This window comes from Pongo pygmaeus, chromosome 1, assembly GCF_028885625.2.
Source record: "Pongo pygmaeus isolate AG05252 chromosome 1, NHGRI_mPonPyg2-v2.0_pri, whole genome shotgun sequence".
Classification (NCBI taxonomy): domain Eukaryota; kingdom Metazoa; phylum Chordata; class Mammalia; order Primates; family Hominidae; genus Pongo; species Pongo pygmaeus.
In genome coordinates this window covers 143,638,172-143,661,552 of record NC_072373.2, presented here as the reverse complement: position 1 = coordinate 143,661,552, position 23,381 = coordinate 143,638,172, and the positions used below count along the sequence as shown (strand labels likewise).

General features: G+C 39.3%; 1 protein-coding gene across 1 annotated transcript in view; it reads left to right on the top strand.

Annotated features, from left to right (window-relative positions):
- CLCA2 (chloride channel accessory 2) overlaps positions 1-18,289 on the top strand; it is a 38,809-nt gene extending 20,520 nt beyond the window's left edge. Inside the window, exons 11-14 of the mRNA XM_054477730.2 lie at positions 3,167-3,437; positions 12,318-12,488; positions 15,115-15,348; positions 16,824-18,289. Of these exons, the coding sequence (XP_054333705.1) occupies positions 3,167-3,437; positions 12,318-12,488; positions 15,115-15,348; positions 16,824-17,266 (1,119 nt within the window). The 3' untranslated portion in view covers positions 17,267-18,289. The remainder of the gene's footprint in view (positions 1-3,166; positions 3,438-12,317; positions 12,489-15,114; positions 15,349-16,823) is intronic.
- Positions 18,290-23,381: the final 5,092 nt, after the last annotated feature.

Sequence of the window (23,381 nt, the reverse complement as noted above, 5' to 3'; positions counted from 1 at the left end):
GAAAAAATCTCTACTTAGAATTTATAATATGAATACATGCAATGCATGTGGTTTTTAGCATCTACTGGGTGTGCTGGGTCTTGTTCCAGGTACTTTACAATAAAATGCCATGGTAAGAGTATGAACAGGGTACCATCAGAACATACAAGAGGGTGGGAGGAAGAATGCTTCCTGGAAGCAAAGACATCAAAATGGAAATATAAGGAATAACAGGCCAGAGGTGGGTATGATATTGTGGGCAGAGGAAACAGCACATAGAAAGACTCAGATAAAAAGAACATGGCTGTTCATAGAACTAGAGTAGTTCAATAGAGTAGGGTCATCTATAAGTTAGGGATGTAAGCAAAGGAAGGAGAGGGGAGTAGTGAGGCTAGACAGATAAACAGGAGCTGTATTAGCAAGGGCTTTGCACAACAGTAAAGTGAACAGGGGCTTGAATCCTGAAAGTGAAAGGGAACCACTAATGGTTCTAAGGAGAATTGTAAGTTGATCAGATTCACTCTTGCACTGCCTGAATTCAGTGCCTCCTCACATGCTGCCCCACCCCCCCGCTTTTGTTGTTGTTGTTGTTGTTGTTGTTGAGACGGAGTCTCGCTCTGTCACCCAGGCTGGAGTGCAGTGGCATGATCTCAGCTCACTGCAACCTTTACCTCCCAGGTTCAAGCGATTCTCCTGCCTCAGCCTCCCGAGTAGCTGGGACTACAGGCACTTGCCACCATGCCTGGTTAATTTTTGTATTTTTTGGTAGAGATGAGGTTTCACCATGTTGGCCAGGCTGGTCTCAAACTCCTGACCTCAAGTGATCTGCCTGCCTCTGCCTCCTAAAGTGCTGGGACTGCAGGCGTGAGCCACCGCTGCCACCACCCTCTTGACAGCCACTTAACTAGCCTCCTTGACTCTGAACTGCCATCCCTCCAGTCCATTCTTTACCTCTATAAAAGCGATCCTTCTGAAGCACAAATCAGTCTGTCTTTTGTTCAAAACCTCCTTGGTGGTTTCAGAATAAAATCCAAGTGGTAACTCTTTTTTTTTTTTTTTTTTTTTTTTTTTTTTAGCTTAGAAGATTTGTATTTATTCCAAATGGGAGGCTGAATCTCTCAGATGTAGATTTTGACACATTGGCACTATTTTTGTTTCTGATTTATTGCCTTGGCCATAAGGTCAAAGGCAACAATAAAGTGTACTTTCATTAATATCACCATGGACTTTCAAGTATTAATATGACAAGAAAAGACAACTATTCATTTTTTTTAAGGGGACTGGACATACAAACTTCAGGAGGGAAGAATCCTCTCTCCCATTAGAATCCTTCTATCTTGATAAAATGGTTGCTTTATTGGTCAGATTTTGGACTTGGATCGTCTTTGTTATAATATTAATAGTACACAGCGTGTAAGATTTTCTGCATTCGTTTGAAATTCCTAATACCAACCATCTTTTAATTTATAAAAAATGAGGGAAACTTACAATAAAACAAAAAATACTACCCTCACAGACGATTAATAGCATGCAATCTATGAAATATTACATACATTAAAAGTCTCCAATTACTGTGCGCCTGGCCCATCACACAGTATCCTTCCAAGACAATCTATAGAATTCAAAACTGTACAAAAATTTTAAAATATGCAGAAAACCCAAAAGGTATTGTTTGTAAAACAAAGATCACATACACAATAGTACCAAATAGGGAAAAAAAATCAGCAGACCCATGGACTCCCCCTGCTCCCAACCGCAGATCTTCAGTATAAAGGACTTCACCAGTGTCTTCTGCACTCCCCCAATCCAGTAGGGGTCCAACAGACCAGCTGCATTCCTGCTGACCGCCACCAACTCTGTTTTCTGCATAGTTGTCTTCTCTGCTTCTGTAGTGATGAGCTGTGGAAACTTTTTTTTTGATGGAGTCTCGCTCTGTCACCAGGCCCAAGTGGTAACTCTTACATACCAGACCCTTCGTGTTTTGGCTTCTACCCAAGCTTCTCTCTTAACTTCTTCGATGCTCTGCTCCTATTGAACTTTTCTCCAAATTCATCATGTTCTTTTCACACTTGTGTATAAGGGCCAGGGACACTTTACCTACTTCTTGCTCCCCTTGCCTGACCTCTTGGTCTGGATTAGATGCCCTGTATCAAAACATTTATTACACTCAGAGAACTTTTTGATGTGGAAGTTCCTGCCATGCATCTGTCACTAATGTTATGATTCAAAAAACAAAAACAAAAAAACATGGTGCTTGAATCGTAACTTAATGGAAAATGGTGAAGCTCATGAATCCCAATGAAGAAAGATGGCTAGGGTGTGGTGCATCTGAACTCTCCACCCTGAGTTACACTTCAACCCCTTGCTTTTCTGTTCTTCCTTCTGCTTTGTTGTGTTTCACTTGTTACTTCTGGGGGTTTGATAAGGAGCAGCAGCAGAAGTCAGGAAAAAGCAATGTATGTATAGCTTAATCAAAAGGACGAATTTCTGCTGTATTGTAATTTTAGTCTTTTTCTTTCAGATTTTCTTTTGTAGGTTTTTCCCAGGCAGATAGACAAGAGTAGTGTTTAGCAGTATTTCTATAAATTACTTAAATTAGATATTGTATAATCCTCTCCTATTAAAAATAGTAGGTCCTTTTCTTGGTCCCTAATAGTGTATGTGTTTTTTGTTGATTGAGATTTCTGAGTGTGGAGTTTTTTGGGAAGTGGAGTGAAAGAAGGATATTGTTGCCTTTTTAGTCCACGGTGTCCGCATAAATTATAATGGTCCACTTAATTTGATGTAATTTTCTCAGTTACGAAAAGAAATGAAAAACATTTAAACTCCTTTTTGGGGAAGGGGCTCAGATTAATGTCTGTAAAGTACTTTGAAGCTGGACACTATTATTGTTGTGTTCTAAAAATGGGAATCAAGATGTATCCTCCCTCACTCCAAATAAATTCGAGGTTTAATTCCCTAAAGAATTACCTAGAAATAAAGGTGACTTATGCTCTGAAAGCCATGTAAATACAAATTTATTCATCCCTTAACCAATGCTACTTTTCCTGGCATCTTTTTGTAGTATTTTAAAAAGTGCAACATCAACAAAACAAGAGCAAAATTCTCCAGAAGCTTTGATGTATGCTTTAAAATTAGAGTTGATTTTTTTTTCACACTTTCCAAAACGGTAAGACTTGTTTTACAGCCTGGGCACTGGACTTACACCCTGAACAATACCCATCATTCTCTGCAAGCCCTGAAAGTGACAGTGACCTCTCGCGCCTCCAACTCAGCTGTGCCCCCAGCCACTGTGGAAGCCTTTGTGGAAAGAGACAGCCTCCATTTTCCCCATCCTGTGATGATTTTTGCCAATGTGAAACAGGGATTTTATCCCATTCTTAATGCCACTGTCACTGCCACAATTGAGCCAGAGACTGGAGATCCTGTTACGCTGAGACTTCTTGATGATGGAGCAGGTAACAAGGAATGTCATGACATTTTATCATGTTCTCAACAGCTGTTGTGATATGATGCGGTAGTATCAATATTAAGCTTATCTGTAAGATTCCTTCAGTTCAATTTTTTTTAATCTTACAATATTCTCAAATTCTCATAGAGTCACTGATATACTGAATAGCTACAGGTTAACATGGAAAAAGAGAATCCTCGTGAGACTCCTCATAGTGTCTATGAGCAAAGGGTGGGAGGCAGCCACTGGACACCTTGGTCCTGGCTTCCACTTGCTGAGGTCATACAGGAGCAGGCTTCTATATCCTTATGACATACTGATATTCCTCTAAGAGTCACTAGCTTTATTATTCACTGAAGTAATCAGATTGGACTGTTAAAATAGCAAATGAAAATCAGAAGGGAGGTGCAGTGACAGAGAACCCACTTTTTCCCTTTGGACCCCAGTTATGAAGAAAAAATTGGAAACTAAACTTGTGACCTATAAGATGACCCTAGACCCAAGAGGCTGAGTTGAAGAGAGGGCACAGCTCAGTTCTAGCACAGCCAATGCCTTTTACATGTGTAATTTGGTCCCAAGAAGACCCAGCCTGCAAGCCTAGTGGAATCAGAATAGAGAAAAGTTCTCATTCTGCACATACAGCATTCAGAGTCTCGTCATCATACATTATAAATGGTACAGCATCCAGCCAGGTAAACAGCAGCACTTGGACTCCTTTGAAAAACAAATTCCTTTGTTGTTCCATCTTTCCTATTTGGTTATTTTCCTAAATTACATTCTTAGAATGGCAGTAGACCTGCCTCTGTTGGCAGCCCAAAGTGTTTGATCTACTAACAAAATTATATTCTTTTGCCCTGTTTTTTCAAAGTTAATCTTTTTTCAAGAGTCTTAAGTTTGGTAGCCCATCAGTATCTTGCCATGGCAATCATGTATGATGTGCAGGAAAACAAAAGTTCATTCAAAGGGTTTTGGTTCAAGTCCACCTCAGGGGGATACCAGAGAAGTCTTCTTGTTTTGCCTGTTGGATTGGATCCAAATGAACTTCTCATGCTCTGATGGCTTATCCATGGTTGTACCTTTCATTTTTTGTTTATGGTCCAAAAATGTACTTTTGCAGAATGTTTCTTTCTTGCCCCACCCTGTGGGCTGGACTGGAGAACAGAGCCTACTCCCCTAGGGAAAATCGTCTGATTCAGCTCAATAGGCTTTTATATTATTCCCTGGAACTATTTTATTTGTTTGATATCTAAATGTATGCCCTAAAAAAAGGAACAATAAAAAATACTGCTCAGGCATCAAAATGTAAATTGTTTCCCCTCCAAACAATACTTAACACACATGTACATAGTTGTTTAATACTTTTATAATGGAAGCAGTATTTATTTGCTCAGTAAATGAACTATAATAAAACTTATACCTCTGAAATGATTTACAATTTAAAATGTACTTTTTCAGGCATACTCTCAAATAATCATCACAACAACGCTGCAAGATAAGTTATCTCTATTTTATAGATGAGAAAACTGAGGCTCAGAGACATGAAGCCTCATAGCTACTAAGTGACAGATGCAGGCCTTCAAACCAATTCCTCTGTCTCCCAAGCCAATGTTCTTTCCCCATTTCTTTCTGCCTCAGTTATTAAAAGAGGTGGCAGTGGTGACTTTAATATGGAGAGATTTTTCCTTTGTAATTTCTCAACAAAGATAAACCTTATTAATCATTAAACCACTAAATACCAAGATTTGATTTCTTACAACAGACAAAAAAGAGTTCTAAATCTATCTTGATAATAAAATGTTTAGCACTTCTTATTTCATTTAAATATACTCCTGCTTTTCTTATGTTAAGGAGCCCTGCCTTTGCAGTGGGGAAGAGGGAGATTCTGGGGACACTTTAGCAATGATACACTGCTGGTATGCAAGGCTGTGTGTGTGGTATGAAAACTGAATTGACCTCTAGGATAGAGGACAAGCTGCTTGCCCAATATGGCCACCTGTACTTGAATGGCAAAAGTGATCTATACTTGGGCTAAGCTGGACTTCCCTCTGCTGCCCTGGGGTCTAGGCCCTTCTGCCATTGAGTCATGAATTTGGCTTGGAATTGAACTGCTCTCTGAAGATCAATGCAAAAGGAAAGAAGTACATCACTGGCCAACCTTTCAGAATGCCCCGTGAAGCAAGGCACAGTAGATGCTACCAAATTCTGTCAAACTCCAGGTCATCAAGTTCCCTAGAATCTAGAAAAACAGTTCCAGATACCCTCTAATGAAGAAATTAAGTAATTTCATACTATTTTATAAACTAACCAAAGTTTTTATTTATTAAAGGTCCTTAATCAAGTGACTTCAAGGCATTCATAAACCCTTGAAACTGTATGAAAATGTGTATATGTGCAAATATATTTATTTCCTAGGGACAAAATAGCTTTTATTCATATCTCAAAAGGGTCAATAACTATAAGCAACCTGAAGAATGTGCTTGATTTCTAGAAAAAACTAGTATTATTTTCAATGATAAGTACAAAAATGTTAAAGGTGATGATTAAATGTTTTATTAGCATGGTACAACTTATTCACCTTTAGGAAATCATTTTTCTGAGGTAAGAAATTACAGGGAGAAATTATGGACCCACTGGATTTTTTATCACCTGAGAATGTAAAAAGTAGATAAGAGCATGATAATATATCTTATATAGAAAGAATAAGGGGGGGAGGAGCCAAGATGGCCGAATAGGAACAGCTCCGGTCTACGGCTCCCAGCGCGAGCGACGCAGAAGACGGGTGATTTCTGCATTTCCATCTGAGGTACCGTGTTCATCTCACTAGGGAGTGCCAGACAGTGGGCGCAGGTCAGTGGGTGAGTGCACCGTGCGCCAGCCGAAGCAGGGGCGAGGCATTGCCTCACTCGGGAAGCGCAAGGGGTCAGGGAGTTCCCCTTCCAGGGGTGACAGACTGCACCTGGAAAATCGGGCCACTCCCACCCGAATACTGTGCTTTTCCGACGGGCTTAGGAAACGGTGCCCCAGGAGAGTATAGCCCGCACCTGGCTCAGAGGGTCCTACGCCCACGGAGTCTCGCTGATTGCTAGCACAGCAGTCTGAGATCAAACAGCAAGTCGGCAGCGAGGCTGGGGGAGGGGCGCCCGCCATTGCCCAGGCTCGCTTAGGTAAACAAAGCAGCCTGGAAGCTTGAACTGGGTGGAGCCCACCACAGCTCAAGGAGGCCTGCCTGCCTCTGTAGGCTCCACCTCTGGGGGCAGGACACAGACAAACAAAAAGACAGCAGTAACCTCTGCAGACTTAAATGTCCCTGTCTGACAGCTTTGAGGAGAGCAGTGGTTCTCCCAGCACGCAGCTGGAGATCTGAGAACGGGCTGACTGCCTCCTCAAGTGGGTCCCTGACCCCGACCCCCGAGCAGCCTAACTGGGAGGCACCCCCCAGCAGGGGCAGACTGACACCTCACACGGCCGGCCAGGTACTCCAACAGACCTGCAGCTGAGGGTTCTGTCTGTTAGAAGGAAAGCTAACAGAAAGGACATCCACACCAAAAACCCATCTGTACATCACCATCATCAAAGACCAAAAGTAGATAAAACCACAAAGATGGGGAAAAAACAGAGCAGAAAAACTGGAAACTCTAAAAACCAGAGTACCTCTCCTCCTCCAAAGGAACGCAGTTCCTCACCAGCAACGGAACAAAGCTGGACGGAGAATGACTTTGACGAGCTGAGAGAAGAAGGCTTCAGACGATCAAATTACTCCGAGCTACGGGAGGATATTCAAACCAAAGGCAAAGAAGTTGAAAACTTTGAAAAAAATTTAGAAGAATGTATAACTAGAATAACCAATACAGAGAAGTGCTTAAAGGAGCTGATGGAGCTGAAAACCAAGGCTCGAGAACTACGTGAAGAATGCAGAAGCCTCAGGAGCCGATGCGATCAAATGGAAGAAAGGGTATCAGCCCTGGAAGATGAAATGAATGAAATGAAGCGAGAAGGGAAGTTTAGAGAAAAAAGAATAAAAAGAAACGAGCAAAGCCTCCAAGAAATGTGGGACTATGTGAAAAGACCAAATCTACGTCTGATTGGTGTACCTGAAAGTGACGGGGAGAATGGAAACAAGTTGGAAAACACTCTGCAGGATATTATCCAGGAGAACTTCCCCAATCTAGCAAGGCAGGCCAACATTCAGATTCAGGAAATACAGAGAACGCCACAAAGATACTCATCGAGAAGAGCAACTCCAAGACACATAATTGTCAGATTCACCAAAGTTGAAATGAAGGAAAAAATGTTAAGGGCAGCCAGAGAGAAAGGTCGGGTTACCATCAAAGGGAAGCCCATCAGACTAACAGCGGATCTCTCGGCAGAAACCCTACAAGCCAGAAGAGAGTGGGGGCCAATATTCAACATTCTTAAAGAAAAGAATTTTCAACCCAGAATTTCATATCCTGCCAAACTAAGCTTCATAAGTGAAGGAGAAATAAAATACTTTACAGACAAGCAAATGCTGAGAGATTTTGTCACCACCAGGCCTGCCCTAAAAGAGCTCCTGAAGGAATCGCTAAACATGGAAAGGCACAACCGGTACCAGCCACTGCAAAATCATACCGAAATGTAAAGAACATCGAGACTAGGAAGAGACTGCATCAACTAACGAGCAAAATATCCAGCTAACATCATAATGACAGGATCAAATTCACACATAACAATATTAACTTTAAATGTAAATGGACTAAATGCTCCAATTAAAAGACACAGACTGGCAAACTGGATAAAGACTCAAGACCCATCAGTGTGCTGTATTCAGGAAACCCATCTCACGTGCAGAGACACACATAGGCTCAAAATAAAAGGATGGAGGAAGATCTACCAAGCAAATGGAAAACAAAAAAAGGCAGGGGTTGCAATCCTAGTCTCTGATAAAACAGACTTTAAACCAACAAAGATCAAAAGAGACAAAGAAGGCCATTACATAATGGTAAAGGGATTAATTCAACAAGAAGAGCTAACTATCCTAAATATATATGCACCCAATACAGGAGCACCCAGATTCATAAAGCAAGTCCTGAGTGACCTACAAAGAGACTTAGACTCCCACACATTAATAATGGGAGACTTTAACACCCCACTATCAACATTAGACAGATCAACGAGACAGAAAGTCAACAAGGATACCCAGGAATTGAACTCAGCTCTGCACCAAGCGGACCTAATAGACATCTACAGAACTCTCCACCCCAAATCTACAGAATATACATTTTTTTCAGCACCACACCTCACCTATTCCAAAATTGACCATATACTTGGAAGTAAAGCTCTCCTCAATAAATGTAAAAGAACAGAAATTGTAACAAACTGTCTCTCAGATCACAGTGCAATCAAGCTAGAACTCAGGATTAAGAATCTCACTCAAAACTGCTCAACTACGTGGAAACTGAACAACCTGCTCCTGAATGACTACTGGGTACATAACGAAATGAAGGCAGAAATAAAGATGTTCTTTGAAACCAACGAGAACCAAGACACAACATACCAGAATCTCTGGGATGCATTCAAAGCAGTGTGTAGAGGGAAATTTATAGCACTAAATGCCCACAAGAGAAAGCAGGAAAGATCCAAAATTGACACCCTAACATCACAATTAAAAGAACTAGAAAAGCAAGAGCAAACACATTCAAAAGCTAGCAGAAGGCAAGAAATAACTAAAATCAGAGCAGAACTGAAGGAAATAGAGACACAAAAAACCCTTCAAAAAATCAATGAATCCAGGAGCTGGTTTTTTGAAAGGATCAACAAAATTGATAGACCGCTAGCAAGATTAATAAAGAAAAAAAGAGAGAAGAATCAAATAGATGCAATAAAAAATGATAAAGGGGATATCACCACCGATCCCACAGAAATACAAACTACCATCAGAGAATATTACAAACACCTCTATGCAAATAAACTAGAAAATCTAGAAGAAATGGATAAATTCCTCAACACATACACCCTCCCAAGATTAAACCAGGAAGAAGTTGAATCTCTGAATAGACCAATAACAGGAGCTGAAATTGTGGCAATAATCAATAGCTTACCAACCAAAAAAAGTCCAGGTCCAGATGGATTCACAGCCGAATTCTACCAGAGGTACAAGGAGGAGCTGGTACCATTCCTTCTGAAACTATTCCAATCAATAGAAAAAGAGGGAAGCCTCCCTAACTCATTTTATGAGGCCAGCATCATCCTGATACCAAAGCCTGGCAGAGACACAACCAAAAAAGAGAATTTTAGACCAATATCCTTGATGAACATTGATGCAAAAATCCTCAATAAAATACTGGCAAACAGAATCCAGCAGCACATCAAAAAGCTTATCCACCATGATCAAGTGGGCTTCATCCCTGGGATGCAAGGCTGGTTCAATATACGCAAATCAATAAATGTAATCCAGCATATAAACAGAACCAAAGACAAAAACCACATGATTATCTCAATAGATGCAGAAAAGGCCTTTGACAAAATTCAACAACCCTTCATGCTAAAAACTCTCAATAAATTAGGAATTGATGGGACGTATCTCAAAATAATAAGAGCTATTTATGACAAACCCACAGCCAATATCATACTGAATGGGCAAAAACTGGAAGCATTCCCTTTGAAAACTGGCACAAGACAGGGATGCCCTCTCTCACCACTTCTATTCAACATAGTGTTGGAAGTTCTGGCCAGGGCAATTAGGCAGGAGAAGGAAATCAAGGGTATTCAATTAGGAAAAGAGGAAGTCAAATTGTCCCTGTTTGCAGATGACATGATTGTATATCTAGAAAACCCCATTGTCTCAGCCCAAAATCTCCTTAAGCTGATAAGCAACTTCAGCAAAGTCTCAGGATACAAAATCAATGTGCAAAAATCACAAGCATTCTTATACATCAATAACAGACAAACAGAGAGCCAAATCATGAGTGAACTCCCATTCACAATTGCTTCAAAGAGAATAAAATACCTAGGAATCCAACTTACAAGGGATGTGAAAGACCTCTTCAAGGAGAACTACAAACCACTGCTCAAGGAAATAAAAGAGGATACAAACAAATGGAAGAACATTCCATGCTCATGGATAGGAAGAATCAATATCATGAAAATGGCCATCCTTCCCAAGGTAATTTACAGATTCAATGCCATCCCCATCAAGCTACCAATGACTTTCTTCACAGAACTGGAAAAAACTACTTTAAAGTTCATATGGAACCAAAAAAGAGCCCGCATCGCCAAGTCAATCCTAAGCCAAAAGAACAAAGCTGGAGGCATCACACTACCTGACTTCAAACTATACTACAAGGCTACAGTAACCAAAACAGCATGGTACTGGTACCAAAACAGAGATATAGATCAATGGAACAGAACAGAGCCATCAGAAATAATGCCACATATCTACAAGTATCTGATCTTTGACAAACCTGACAAAAACAAGAAATGGGGAAAGGATTCCCTATTTAATAAATGGTGCTGGGAAAACTGGCTAGCCATATGTAGAAAGCTGAAACTGGATCCCTTCCTTACACCTTATACAAAAATCAATTCAAGATGGATTAAAGACTTAAACGTTAGACCTGAAACCATAAAAACCCTAGAAGAAAACCTAGGCATTACCATTCAGGACATAGGCATGGGCAAGGACTTCATGTCTAAAACACCAAAAGCAATGGCAACAAAAGCCAAAATTGACAAATGGGATCTAATTAAACTAAAGAGCTTCTGCACAGCAAAAGAAACTACCATCAGAGTGAACAGGCAACCTACAAAATGGGAGAAAATTTTTGCAACCTACTCATCTGACAAAGGGCTAATATCCAGAATCTACAATGAACTCCAACAAATTTACAAGAAAAAAACAAACAACCCCATCAAAAAGTGGGCGAAGGACATGAACAGACACTTCTCAAAAGAAGACATTTATGCAGCCAAAAAACACATGAAAAAATGCTCAACATCACTGGCCATCAGAGAAATGCAAATCAAAACCACAATGAGATACCATCTCACACCAGTTAGAATGGCAATCATTAAAAAGTCAGGAAACAACAGGTGCTGGAGAGGATGTGGAGAAATAGGAACACTTTTACACTGTTGGTGGGACTGTAAACTAGTTCAACCCTTGTGGAAGTCAGTGTGGCGATTCCTCAGGGATCTAGAACTAGAAATTCCATTCGACCCAGCCATCCCATTACTGGGTATATACCCAAAGGACTATAAATCATGCTGCTATAAAGACACATGCACACGTATGTTTATTGCGGCATTATTCACAATAGCAAAGACTTGGAACCAACCCAAATGTCCAACAATGATAGACTGGATTAAGAAAATGTGGCACATATACACCATGGAATACTATGCAGCCATAAAAAATGATGAGTTCACGTCCTTTGTAGGGACATGGATGAAATTGGAAATCATCATTCTCAGTAAACTATCGCAAGAACAAAAAACCAAACACCGCATATTCTCACTCATAGGTGGGAATTGAACAATGAGAACACATGGACACAGGAAGGGGAACATCACACTCTGGGGACTGTTGTGGGGTGGGGGGAGGGGGGAGGGATAGCATTGGGAGATATACCTAATGCTAGCTGACGAGTTGGTGGGTGCAGCGCACCAGTATGGCACATGTATACATATGTAACTTACCTGCACATTGCGCACATGTACCATAAAACCTAAAGTATAATAATAATAATAATAATAATAATAAAAGAAAAAAAAAAAAAACAAAACAAAAAAAAAAAAAAAAAAAAAAAAAAAAAAAGAAAGAATAAGGGGAGTAAATCTCATTTTTAATGACTTAAATATTAGTAATCTACTATGATAACAAGTGTTGACACTGTGTTTTTTATATATACAGGTGCTGATGTTATAAAAAATGATGGAATTTACTCGAGGTATTTTTTCTCCTTTGCTGTAAATGGTAGATACAGCTTGAAAGTGCATGTCAATCACTCTCCCAGCATAAGCACCCTAGCCCACTCTATTCCAGGGAGTCATGCTATGTATGTACCAGGTTACACAGCAAACGGTAAGAACCATTAGCACTGTTATTTGAGTAACATCATTTCATGTACATATCTCTGATGGGTATGTGTGTACAGGGGTGGCGGGGAGTGAGAGAAAGAGAGAATTTCAAAACTCTTTAAGCTTAAGTCCATACATAATTTGTTGACTGTTTCTTCAATCCTCAGTGATTCATGGTAGGGGGGTAACAGGAAGGCAATAGGTAATGCCCACAGATTATACCTAACTTCATTTTAGTCATTATGTTGACCTCTTTCTTGTTTCATCAGAATTACTAATAGATAAAGAGATTTACTGGGTTTTCTCAGTTCCTGCATCTGTGTTTTCTCTGTAGAGGTTTAGGCAAGAGAAAGGCAAAAAGTTATTAGCAGTTGAAAGAAGGAGGCCAACAGCCCAAACAGTCCACACAGGAAATGAGTTCCTAAGTAAATATGAGCTTGGATGTTACAGACAACTAAGTGATTCCTGAAGAAGTTTTGCTTTTCTTCAAGAAAAAAGTGCAAAATAAATGGAAGATAGTTATCTTTTTAACACCATTATAATAGTTCCTGATAGGAAGCGGTGGTTAAAGCATAATAGACCAACAGAAATATATCATGCTATATAGTCTTTGAAAACAATCTCAAAAAAGACTTCTAAGCATTTTTATTTCCAAAAATGCAGATTCTTTATAAATATTATTCATGTATTTTAGAAGTTATAACTAATCATTTGGACTATTCCATAACATGATTCTATACTTTTTGTTTACTTTTCAGTCCTCATTCTTCCTGACCTCACCAGTATCAAACACAGCCAATTGATCCCTCCTTTGCCATTTCCTGGTTTCTATGATACCTCACTCTCCTGATTACCTCTTATTTTCTGGAGTTTTTTATCAGGCTCTTTTCCCAGCTCCTCCTTTTCTACCAGGCCTCTAAATGTTGGCTGAGTCTGAACCTTCTTACCTTACCATCTGGAGCCACATTGCCTGGTTTTGAAACCCAGCTCCTCCATTTACTAGCCGTGTGACTTTGGGCAAGTGACTTAGCTTCTGTGTGTCTCAGTTTTATCATCTAAAAAAGTAAGGGTAATAATTGTATCCTCTTCATAGCCTTGTTGGGAAAATTAAATGTCTGATACATGTAAGGCCTTAGAAAAGTGCCTGGCACATACAAGGTGCTCAAAAAATACTACTTATCATTATAGTAATAATTATTATTAGTTAATCTCATTAATGCATATGCCTTTAATAACATCTATCTGTGTATAACCTCTAAATTCATAACTTTAAAATTATTAAATTTAGCTAAAATCTCTTTTTTAAGCTTAAAATCCAGATCTAAATGGCTCATTAACATCTTGAGTTAGTTGTTTTACAGGAATCACAAACTTTGTAATTTAATTTTTGTTCTTTTTCTCCTTAACCTGCTTCTCCTCCCAGCTTGCTCATTTTAGAAACCTGGAAGCTTTCTTTTTTTTCATTTTAAACCATGTTTCTTTTCTTCACCATTCTGTATTCATATCCATTACCAGCTTTTGCTTGACATCTGCAGAAGACATCTTGAACTGCCTCTTTCTTGCCCTCCTCTCTACACCATCTCCCATCCCAAGCTGCTATCTTCTCTCATCTGGACTATTGAATGGCTAAGTGGCCACCTTGTTGCTTTCTGTGCTTTAGTTCATTCTACACCAAGCAGCCACAGTGTCCTATTAGAAAGCAAATATAATTTTGTCACTTCCCTGCTTCCCTACAGCATGTAACATTAAAATCTAAAACTACTTTGGACCATGAGGTCCTGTGTAAACTTCTCTCCTGCCTCATCTCAAACGACTCTCCTTGCTTTTAATTTAGCTTTTCTAACTTGAAACCTCTTTTCACCTCAGGGTTTGCTGTTCCCTCTACCTAGAATGTTCTTCCCTCTCTTCTTTACCTGGACAGTTCCTACTCAACCTTTAGGAAGCCTTTCAATGTTACCCTTTTGATACCACGCTAAATTATAGACCCACATTATTTTCTTTCATAGCATCCTGTCTTCTTTCCTTCTTACACTTATCATACTTTGTAAATATATGTCTATTAATATGATTAACATGACTATAAATTCCATGAAGGATACTGTTTTGTCTGTAATTATTGGCATAGCATATGCCCTCCATAAGTATTTACTGAGGCCGGGTGCAGTGGCTCACTCCTGCAATCCTAGCACTTTGGGAGGCCAAGGTGGGCAGATCACGAGGTCAGGAGTTTGAGACCAGCCTAGCCAACATGGTGAAACCCCGTCTCTACTAAAAATACAAAAATTAGCTGGGCGTGGTGACAGGCACCTGTAATCCCAGCTACTCGGGAGGCTGAGGCAGGAGAATTGCTTGAACCTGGGAGGCGGAGGTTGCAGTGAGCCAAGATTACACCACTGCACTCCAGCCTGGACAGCAGAGTAAGACTCTGTCTCAAAATAAAATAAAATAAAGATTTACTAAGTGAATAAATGGATGAATTAGTGATCAAAGTATTGTACAAATACACTCAGTTATTCTAAAGATGTAGTAAAGAAAAAAAGGTTTAAGAAAGTCTCACTGTGTCAAGAACAAGCTATTCAGAAGCTTTGTAATTTGTCATTTTGCCTTTTTTTTTTTCTTTTTTGTCTCAGGTAATATTCAGATGAATGCTCCAAGGAAATCAGTAGGCAGAAATGAGGAGGAGCAGAAGTGGGGCTTTAGCCGAGTCAGCTCAGGAGGCTCCTTTTCAGTGCTGGGAGTTCCAGCTGGCCCCCACCCTGATGTGTTTCCACCATGCAAAATTATTGACCTGGAAGCTGTAAAAGTAGAAGAGGAATTGACCCTATCTTGGACAGCACCTGGAGAAGACTTTGATCAGGGCCAGGGTAGATTTGCTCATTTCATTACCTATTTTTCCATAAGACAGCATTTCTAACAACTAGGTCAGGGGCTAGTAGAACTGAAAAAGGTACAGAGGATTGTTGTGAAAAGCTCTGAGTTGCTGATCAGGCTTTAAATCCTGGAGTCCTGGAAGGACAGTGTGTTGCCTACCCCCGGACTGAGGAGGCCCTGGCTAACTCAGTGATACTAATCACTCAGAAACCTTGACTAGAAGCATAAACACCACATGTTGTGGGTGTCTGTTCAGTAGAAATGGGCTCTGCACTACAGAGCTTGTGCTTCCCAGTACTGGAAGTGATTTGTTTTCTGAAAGTTGGGTAGTAAATATTTATTCATATATTTATCAGTAGGCTTCGGGGAATTTTTTGCATAACTCATGCAAACCTTGGTGCATTTTTGTTTCCTACTTCTGGCCATTATGTTTGCTAGGAAGCCTGGGACCAGTCCCCTGATTCAGGGCTTTCTTATTCTCGCTTGGGTAAACATTGACGGAGTACCTTTTTCTACTTTCCCTTTTCTAACGCTTATGTTAACTTTGAGGCTTCTGCCTCCATTGTCTTTTTCCAAATTTTTTACCCAATTTTCACAACACCATTTATTCAGAAATTGTATTTTTCTCCCATTAATTTGAATTCCACCTTTATCGTATACTAAACTTCTGAATGTGTTTTGGCCTATTTTTTGATGTGTCTATTCATGCATCAGTAAGTACCACAGCATTTTAATTACTGAGGTATTATAGCATTTGTATATCTGGTAGGGTTAGTCCTTCCACATTGCTATTTTTTAGACTTTATATGCTCATTTTTGATTGTTTAATTTCCATATGAATTTACAATAAACTTGACTAGATAAAGCAGAAATGAGGCATTTTAAATAAAATCACATAACAGACCAGGCGTAGTGGCTCACGCCTGAAATCCCAGCACTTTGGGAGGCCGAGGTGGGTGGATCACCTGAGGTCAGGAGTTCGAGACCAGCCTGGCCAACATGGGGAAACCCCGTCTCTACTAAAAATACAAAAATAAGCTGGGCATGGTGGTGCATGCCTGTAATCCCAGCTACTTGGGAGGCTGAGGTAGGAGAATCGCTTGAACCCAGAAGTCAGAGGTTACAGTGAGACGAGATGGCGCCACTGCACTCCAGCCTGGACAACAGAGGAAGACTCCATCTCAAACAAAACAAAACAAAAACAAAAACAAAAAAAATCACATAACATTTACAAAATAACTTAGGAAAAAATAACATCTTTTATGTTGAATCTTGCTTTTCAAAAAAAAAAAAGTCCTCGGATTTTAATATGAGTCCTTGTGTAGTGTTTTAAAGTTTTGCTTGTATTCATATTTCTCGTTATGTTTATTTCTAAATATTTTGACTTCTTATTGCTGTTCTCATTTGTAATGAACTAGAAAATATACTCAAATGACTTAATTTTCCTATTTATATTTTTTAATTTCAGCTACAAGCTATGAAATAAGAATGAGTAAAAGTCTACAGAATATCCAAGATGACTTTAACAATGCTATTTTAGTAAATACATCAAAGCGAAATCCTCAGCAAGCTGGCATCAGGGAGATATTTACATTCTCACCCCAAATTTCCACAAATGGACCTGAACATCAGCCAAATGGAGAAACACATGAAAGCCACAGAATTTATGTTGCAATACGAGCAATGGATAGGAACTCCTTAAAGTCTGCTGTATCTAATATTGCCCAGGCATCTCTGTTTATTCCCCCCAATTCTGATCCTGTACCTGCCAGAGATTATCTTATATTGAAAGCAGTTTTAACAGCAATGGGTTTGATAGGAATCATTTGCCTTATTATAGTTGTGACAGATCATACTTTAAACAGGAAAAAGAGAGTAGACAAGAAAGAGAATGGAACAAAATTATTATAAATAAATATACAAAGTGTCTTCCTTCTTAGATATAAGACCCATGGCCTTCGACTACAAAAACATACTAACAAAGTCAAATTAACATCAAAACTGTATTAAAATGCATTGAGTTTTTGTACGATACAGATAAGATTTTTACATGGTAGATCAAAAACTGTATTAAAATGCATTGAGTTTTTGTACAATACAGATAAGATTTTTACATGGTAGATCAACAAATTCTTTTTGGGGGAAGATTAGAAAACCCTTAGACTTTGGCTATGAACAAATAATAAAAATTGTTCTTTAAAGTAATGTCTTTAAAGGCAAAGGGAAGGGTAAAGTCAGACCAGTGTCAAGAAAAGTTTGTTTTATTGAGGTGGAAAAATGCCCCAAGTAGAGAAAAGTAGGGTAGGTCTGCATTATAACTGTCTATGTGAAGCAATCATTTAGTTAGTCTGATGAATTTTTCTTTTCTCCTTATCTGTGCAGAACAGGTTGCTTGTTTACAACTGAAGATCACACTATATTTTATATATGAAGCCCCTATTGCAAAGCTCTTTACCTCTTGCTATTTTGTTATATATATTACAAATGAAATCTCACAGCTAATACTCAGATATCTTTTTTCACTGTAAGAGGTAACCTTTAAAAATATGGGTATTACCCTTGTCTCTTCATTCCGGTTTTATGACAAAGGTCTATTGAATTTATTTGTTTGTAAGTTTCTACTCCCATCAAAGCAGCTTTCTAAGTTACTGCCTTGGTTATTATTGGATGATAGTTATAGCCCTTATAATGCCTTAACTAAGGAAGAAAAGATGTTATTCTGAGTTTGTTTTAATACATATATGAACATATAGTTTTATTCAATTAAACCAAAGAGGTCAGCAGGGAAATACTAACTTTGGAAATGATTAGCTGGCTCTGTTTTTTGGTTAAATAAGAGTCTTTAATCCTTTCTCCATCAAGAGTTACTTACCAAGGGCAGGGGAAGGGGGATATAGAGGTCACAAGGAAATAAAAATCATCTTTCATCTTTAATTTTACTCCTTCCTCTTATTTTTAAAAAAGATTATCGAACAATAAAATCATTTGCCTTTTTAATTAAAGAGATTAAAAGTTTATTGAAGAATATATATAATAATGTAGACTAGATCTAAGTTTTATAACCAGGGCCAATTAAGAATAAAAATTAGATTATGTTTTGGGGTGGTGGAGAGGGAAATGTGGGGAATTGGGACAGGAAGAAAGAGACAGCATGAAGCCCTAAGTGAGAGACTCAGACCAGTGCTGGGGAGAAAAACAACCAGCAAATCTCTCTACCCAGGCCACTTCCTTGTAGTTTATACTGATTCAGTGTCTGGCCTGTTACTTTCTAAGTCTCACAGTGCCTACATTTTCACAGATGAAAGCTTCAAGACACTTGCAGCTCAATTCCTAGCTGGCAGTCAATCCTTCCTCCCTCTATCGCTATTATACTTGCTAGCATGGAATTTGCTTCTCTCTAGTTTCAAACTGGGCTAGTGAAACACAGAGACGGATTGTAGCGGGTTTCAAGTTCTCGAATATTTTCCTCATTTTACAGACAGGAAAATGGAGGGTTGGGTGAGTAATTCAAAGTTTTATACTGGTTAATGGCAAAGCTATGTTAGAGGTAGAGCCAGGTTCTCAGACTACTTCTTTACTCCTATTTAAGAAGGTGTGAGAGATGCCAGGGTTTCTACCTAGAGATATTTAACTGTTTCATGATAGGTTAGCAGGACAGCAGATCTAGCTTTAAAGAAACCTGGTGGGTTTTGTTGTTGATGTTGTTGTTGTTTGTCTTCCATTTTGTGGGTACAGGAATGGAACAAATAGACTTAAGTCCAGAAATTAGTGAGTATAAGAGGCAAAATTAAGTGGTTCTAATGATATTAAAGTAACAAACAAATATAACAGTATAGAAAGAGTGATCTCATGAACTGCGTAGGGTAAACAGTGTTCAGTGGTTGTAAGGAGTGAAAATATTAAACAGAAAAATGTAGTAAATGTAGGAAAACACAGATATAGCAATCAATAGAACAGAGTCACAGTAAAGACCCTGTTGATTCCGAATACCTGATTAAAAAAAATAGAAACAATAGGGCATTTGGCCAAAAAGAATGAAAAACTATGATGTGCTTGCTGGTCACTAGTGGAATACCATGATGTCAATACATGTGACATCATTAATAATTTGGCCCAAGATTAAAAGAGGAGGAAGATTGTGGGTTAGATAGACAGTTGTCTGAGAGAGGGAAGAGAAGTCTATGGAATTAAGCAATATGGGCAGGTATTATTTTCAAATTTCAGAATAGTCATTGTTATGTAGTGGATAGAAATTTGTTCTGGAAAGTGAAGAGAGCATCCCCCCATTTTTTGCCCTCTTCTTTTAGGGGTAGTAGAAGAAGATTAAATCTCAATGGAAGTGAGACAAAAGTAGGGGATGGGGGATTTTTAAGAGCTGCTGATATAGCCTATGCACTGAGCAGGTCACTGTTTATGTGGACACTATTGACTGTCCCAAAAGTACCTTTGTACTTGCATGTTAATAGCAAAAAGTCTACCAAAAAAATTTGTGTATGCTTTATCTTTTATTACAATGCAATTATTCTTAGAAGAGTTAACCCCTAGATATATCTTACATTTAAAACTTAATGTGACACTGATGGTGAAGCTGCTCATATCAAACTAATCCTCTTACAAATAACAGTTATAATTCTGGAAAAAAATGTAGAACACAATTCTTTAAGCAATGGATCCTGACAAAAGCAAGCAGAAGCTGAAGGAGATATGACCCTTAAAATGGGAGAATAAATAGAGGTGGGATGCACATTTAACCAAATTTTTCCCCAAAGGATCTCCCTAGTTTGCTCAGAACATCTGGATAGAGCTCAAGCAGAAAGCAGCCATTCATCCTGGGTTGACAAGTCAGAAGTAAGCAATCTGGGTGTCAGATTAGTTGGAAATTGAGGAAGGGAATCCCAAAAAGAAGCAACCACAAAGAGGAAAAGTCCCCAAACCTGCATCCTCTCAATCTGAAAAAAAAACCCAAATTTGATTTAAACTGTCAATCCACAGATCTTAGATGTTCAAGTGAGCCTAAAATAGGATCTATACAAAGAAAACACCTAGACATATCGTAGGAATGATGACTGACTACTCATCAGAAACAACTGAGGCCACAAGACAATAAAATAGCATTTTAAAGTGCTAAAAGAAAATCTGTCAACATAGAATGATTTCAAGCAAAAATGTCTTTCAAAATGTAGATAAGTAGAAGCTAATTTTTGCCAGCAAGAAATACCAAAGAAATTTCTTTAGGCTGAAGGAAAATGATGTCTGATGGAAATATAGATCTATAGCATTGAAGGGTTTTTAGAAATTATAGGCTGGGCATGGTGGTTCATGCCTGTAATCCTGGCACTTTGGGAGGCCTAGGTGGGTGGATCACCTGAGGTCAGGAGTTTGAGATCAGGCTGGCCAACATGGTGAAAACCTGTCTCTACTAAAAATACAAAAATAGCTGGGCATGGTGGCGGGTGCCTGTAATCCCAGCTACTCAGGAGGCTGAAGTAGAAGAATCACTTGAACCTGAGAGGCGGAGGTTGCAGTGAGCTGAGATAGCACCACTGCACTCTAGCCTGGGAGACAGAGTGAGATTCCATCTCAAAAAAAATAAATAAATAAATTATAAATAGGTAGGTAAGTATCTATGCTGTTGGTTTGCTTTACCCAATTCCTTTAAAAAACAGTTAACTATAGCAGAAATAAAAACAATATATTGTGGTATTAATAACAAGAAGTAAGATATAAGACAATAAGGGCAGAATGAACATAAAGGTGAAAAATTGAATTATAATATCGAAGGGTACTCTCATTATACATAAAGTGGTATAACATTAATTCAGAGTAGACTGGGATAAATTAAGAACACATATTGTAACTCTTTTAGCACCCATTAAAAATAGAGAATTGAGGCCAGGTATTGTGGCTCACACCTATAATCCTAGCACTTTGGGAGGCCTAGGTGGGAGGATTGCTAGAGCCCAGGAATTAGAGGCCTGCTGGGGCAACAAAATGCGATCCCATCTCTACAAAAAATCAAAAAAATTAGACAGGTGTTGTGGCACACGCCTGTAGTCCCAACTACATGGGATGCTGAGGCAGGAGAATCACTTGAGCCTAGCAGGTCAAAGCTGCAGTGAGCTATGCTCGTGTTACTGTACTCAGCCGGGATGATAGAGTGAGACCCTATCTCAAAAATAATACATAAAATAAAAATATCTAAAATAAAAATATGCTAAACATCCTACAATGCACAGGACAGCCCCTGTTAGCAGCAGTTAGTCCACATGGGTCTGCAGCAACTCAATTCTTGCCCCCTTGAAGGAAAGAATTTGACCAGGCGGCATAAGGCAGAGTGAGAGACTGAGGCAAGTTTTTGAGCAGGAGTAAGAGTTTATTAAAAAGCTTTAGAGTCGGAATAAAAAGTACACTTGAAAGAGGGCCAAGTGGGCAACTTGAGAGATCCAAGTGCCCTGTTTGACCTTTGACTTAGGGTTTTATACACTGGCATGGTTCCGGGGTTTGCATCTCTCCTCCCTTGATTTTTTTTCTTGGGACAGGCAGTCTGCATTCGCAGTGGCCTGCCAGCACTTGGCAGGGGAGCACGCACAGTATGTTTACTAAAGTTGTGTCCATGTTCATTTTAGGCATTTTTTTCCTTACCAGTCGAGTGTTCCTAGAGGAAGGTCATATACCAGTTAAACTCCACCATTTTGCCTCTTAGTGCACATGCTTGAGCCCACCTGCCCAGTTCCTGAGATCTTACTGGGAAGCTGCTAATCACCAGCTTCAGGCATTTTCTATCTGTTGGTAAACTACCTTCTCCTGGTGCTGGCTGCAACCAATTATTATTTTAGAGGGACAGTTTAACAACTGCCTGACCATCACCTGATGGCTGCCTGACATTCCTGGTGGAGGGTGGCGGATCTGTCTCCAGTCCTACTCATGTCTGCCTAGCTACCTACTCTAACACCCCTACAACAAAGAATTATTCAGCCAAAAATGTCAATAATGTTGAGGCTGAGAAAGCTTGCTGTCTAAGGAGGAAGAGAAAGAGGCAAGGATATTTGATACATAAAGAAAAGAAAAAGTGGCCTTATTGAAGGGAAAAACAGGACAAGAGTGTGAACCAGATCTAAATAAAGCTGATAAGACAAAAGAGAAGAAAGAATACATTTAAAACAAAATTAAGATGATCTATAATGGAGGATTGGATGTATAAGACTGGTAGAAAATCCAACTCATGAAAAATAAAGATGGAATGTATATAAAGTTGGGTGGATGCTGCATTAGGTGTTAAGATCTGCAAATACAAAATGCAGGGAAACAGGAAGTAGAGGCAGAGGGAAGTCAGATGAGTAGCAGGCTCTGAAAGAAAGAAAAATCCGATTTCTTGTGTATGTATATATTACAGGAAGTTTAATGCACAGATCTGGCACAAAAAAGAGAGGTGAAATAAGGTATGAAAGGGACACATCAAAGAGTACACAATGATAGAGAAAAACACAAAGACGTAGATACACAGGCATGGAGGTGATTAGAGCTTGCTCCCAAAGATCAAAAGCTCCCAAAGATCAAAAGCCATGCCTTGATCCAAACATCACTCCTGCCCTTAGAATGAGTAGCTCTTATCAGCAAGATGGTTCCTGAAATGGGTGGAGAGTGACCCAGATGGTGGCCACTTTATTTCCCAGTCCCTCTCAGCTACAAGCTGCTGAGTCTTATCAAAAAGCTGCTTTCTGACAACTGTTGCCTCCAGGACCCAGGAAGGAGGAAGCTATCCAGTACAGTGGGCAATTACTTTCTATTTCCCTAGCTCTGTGTAGCAAAAGCAATATAAAAGAACAAACATCTAAAAGGAGTATGTTTTAAATTGGCATGATCTTACTTCACACCAACATAGGAAAGAAGAAGCAAGAAAATGAAGAAGATAAAAGGTGGAGAGGGGACCGTGGAGAGGGACCCCAGAAGAAGATTGCCACTGTTGAAAGCACAGGCTTTTATAAGAAACCAGTGAGGGCTGGGTGTCTCATTTGCATAAGGCATG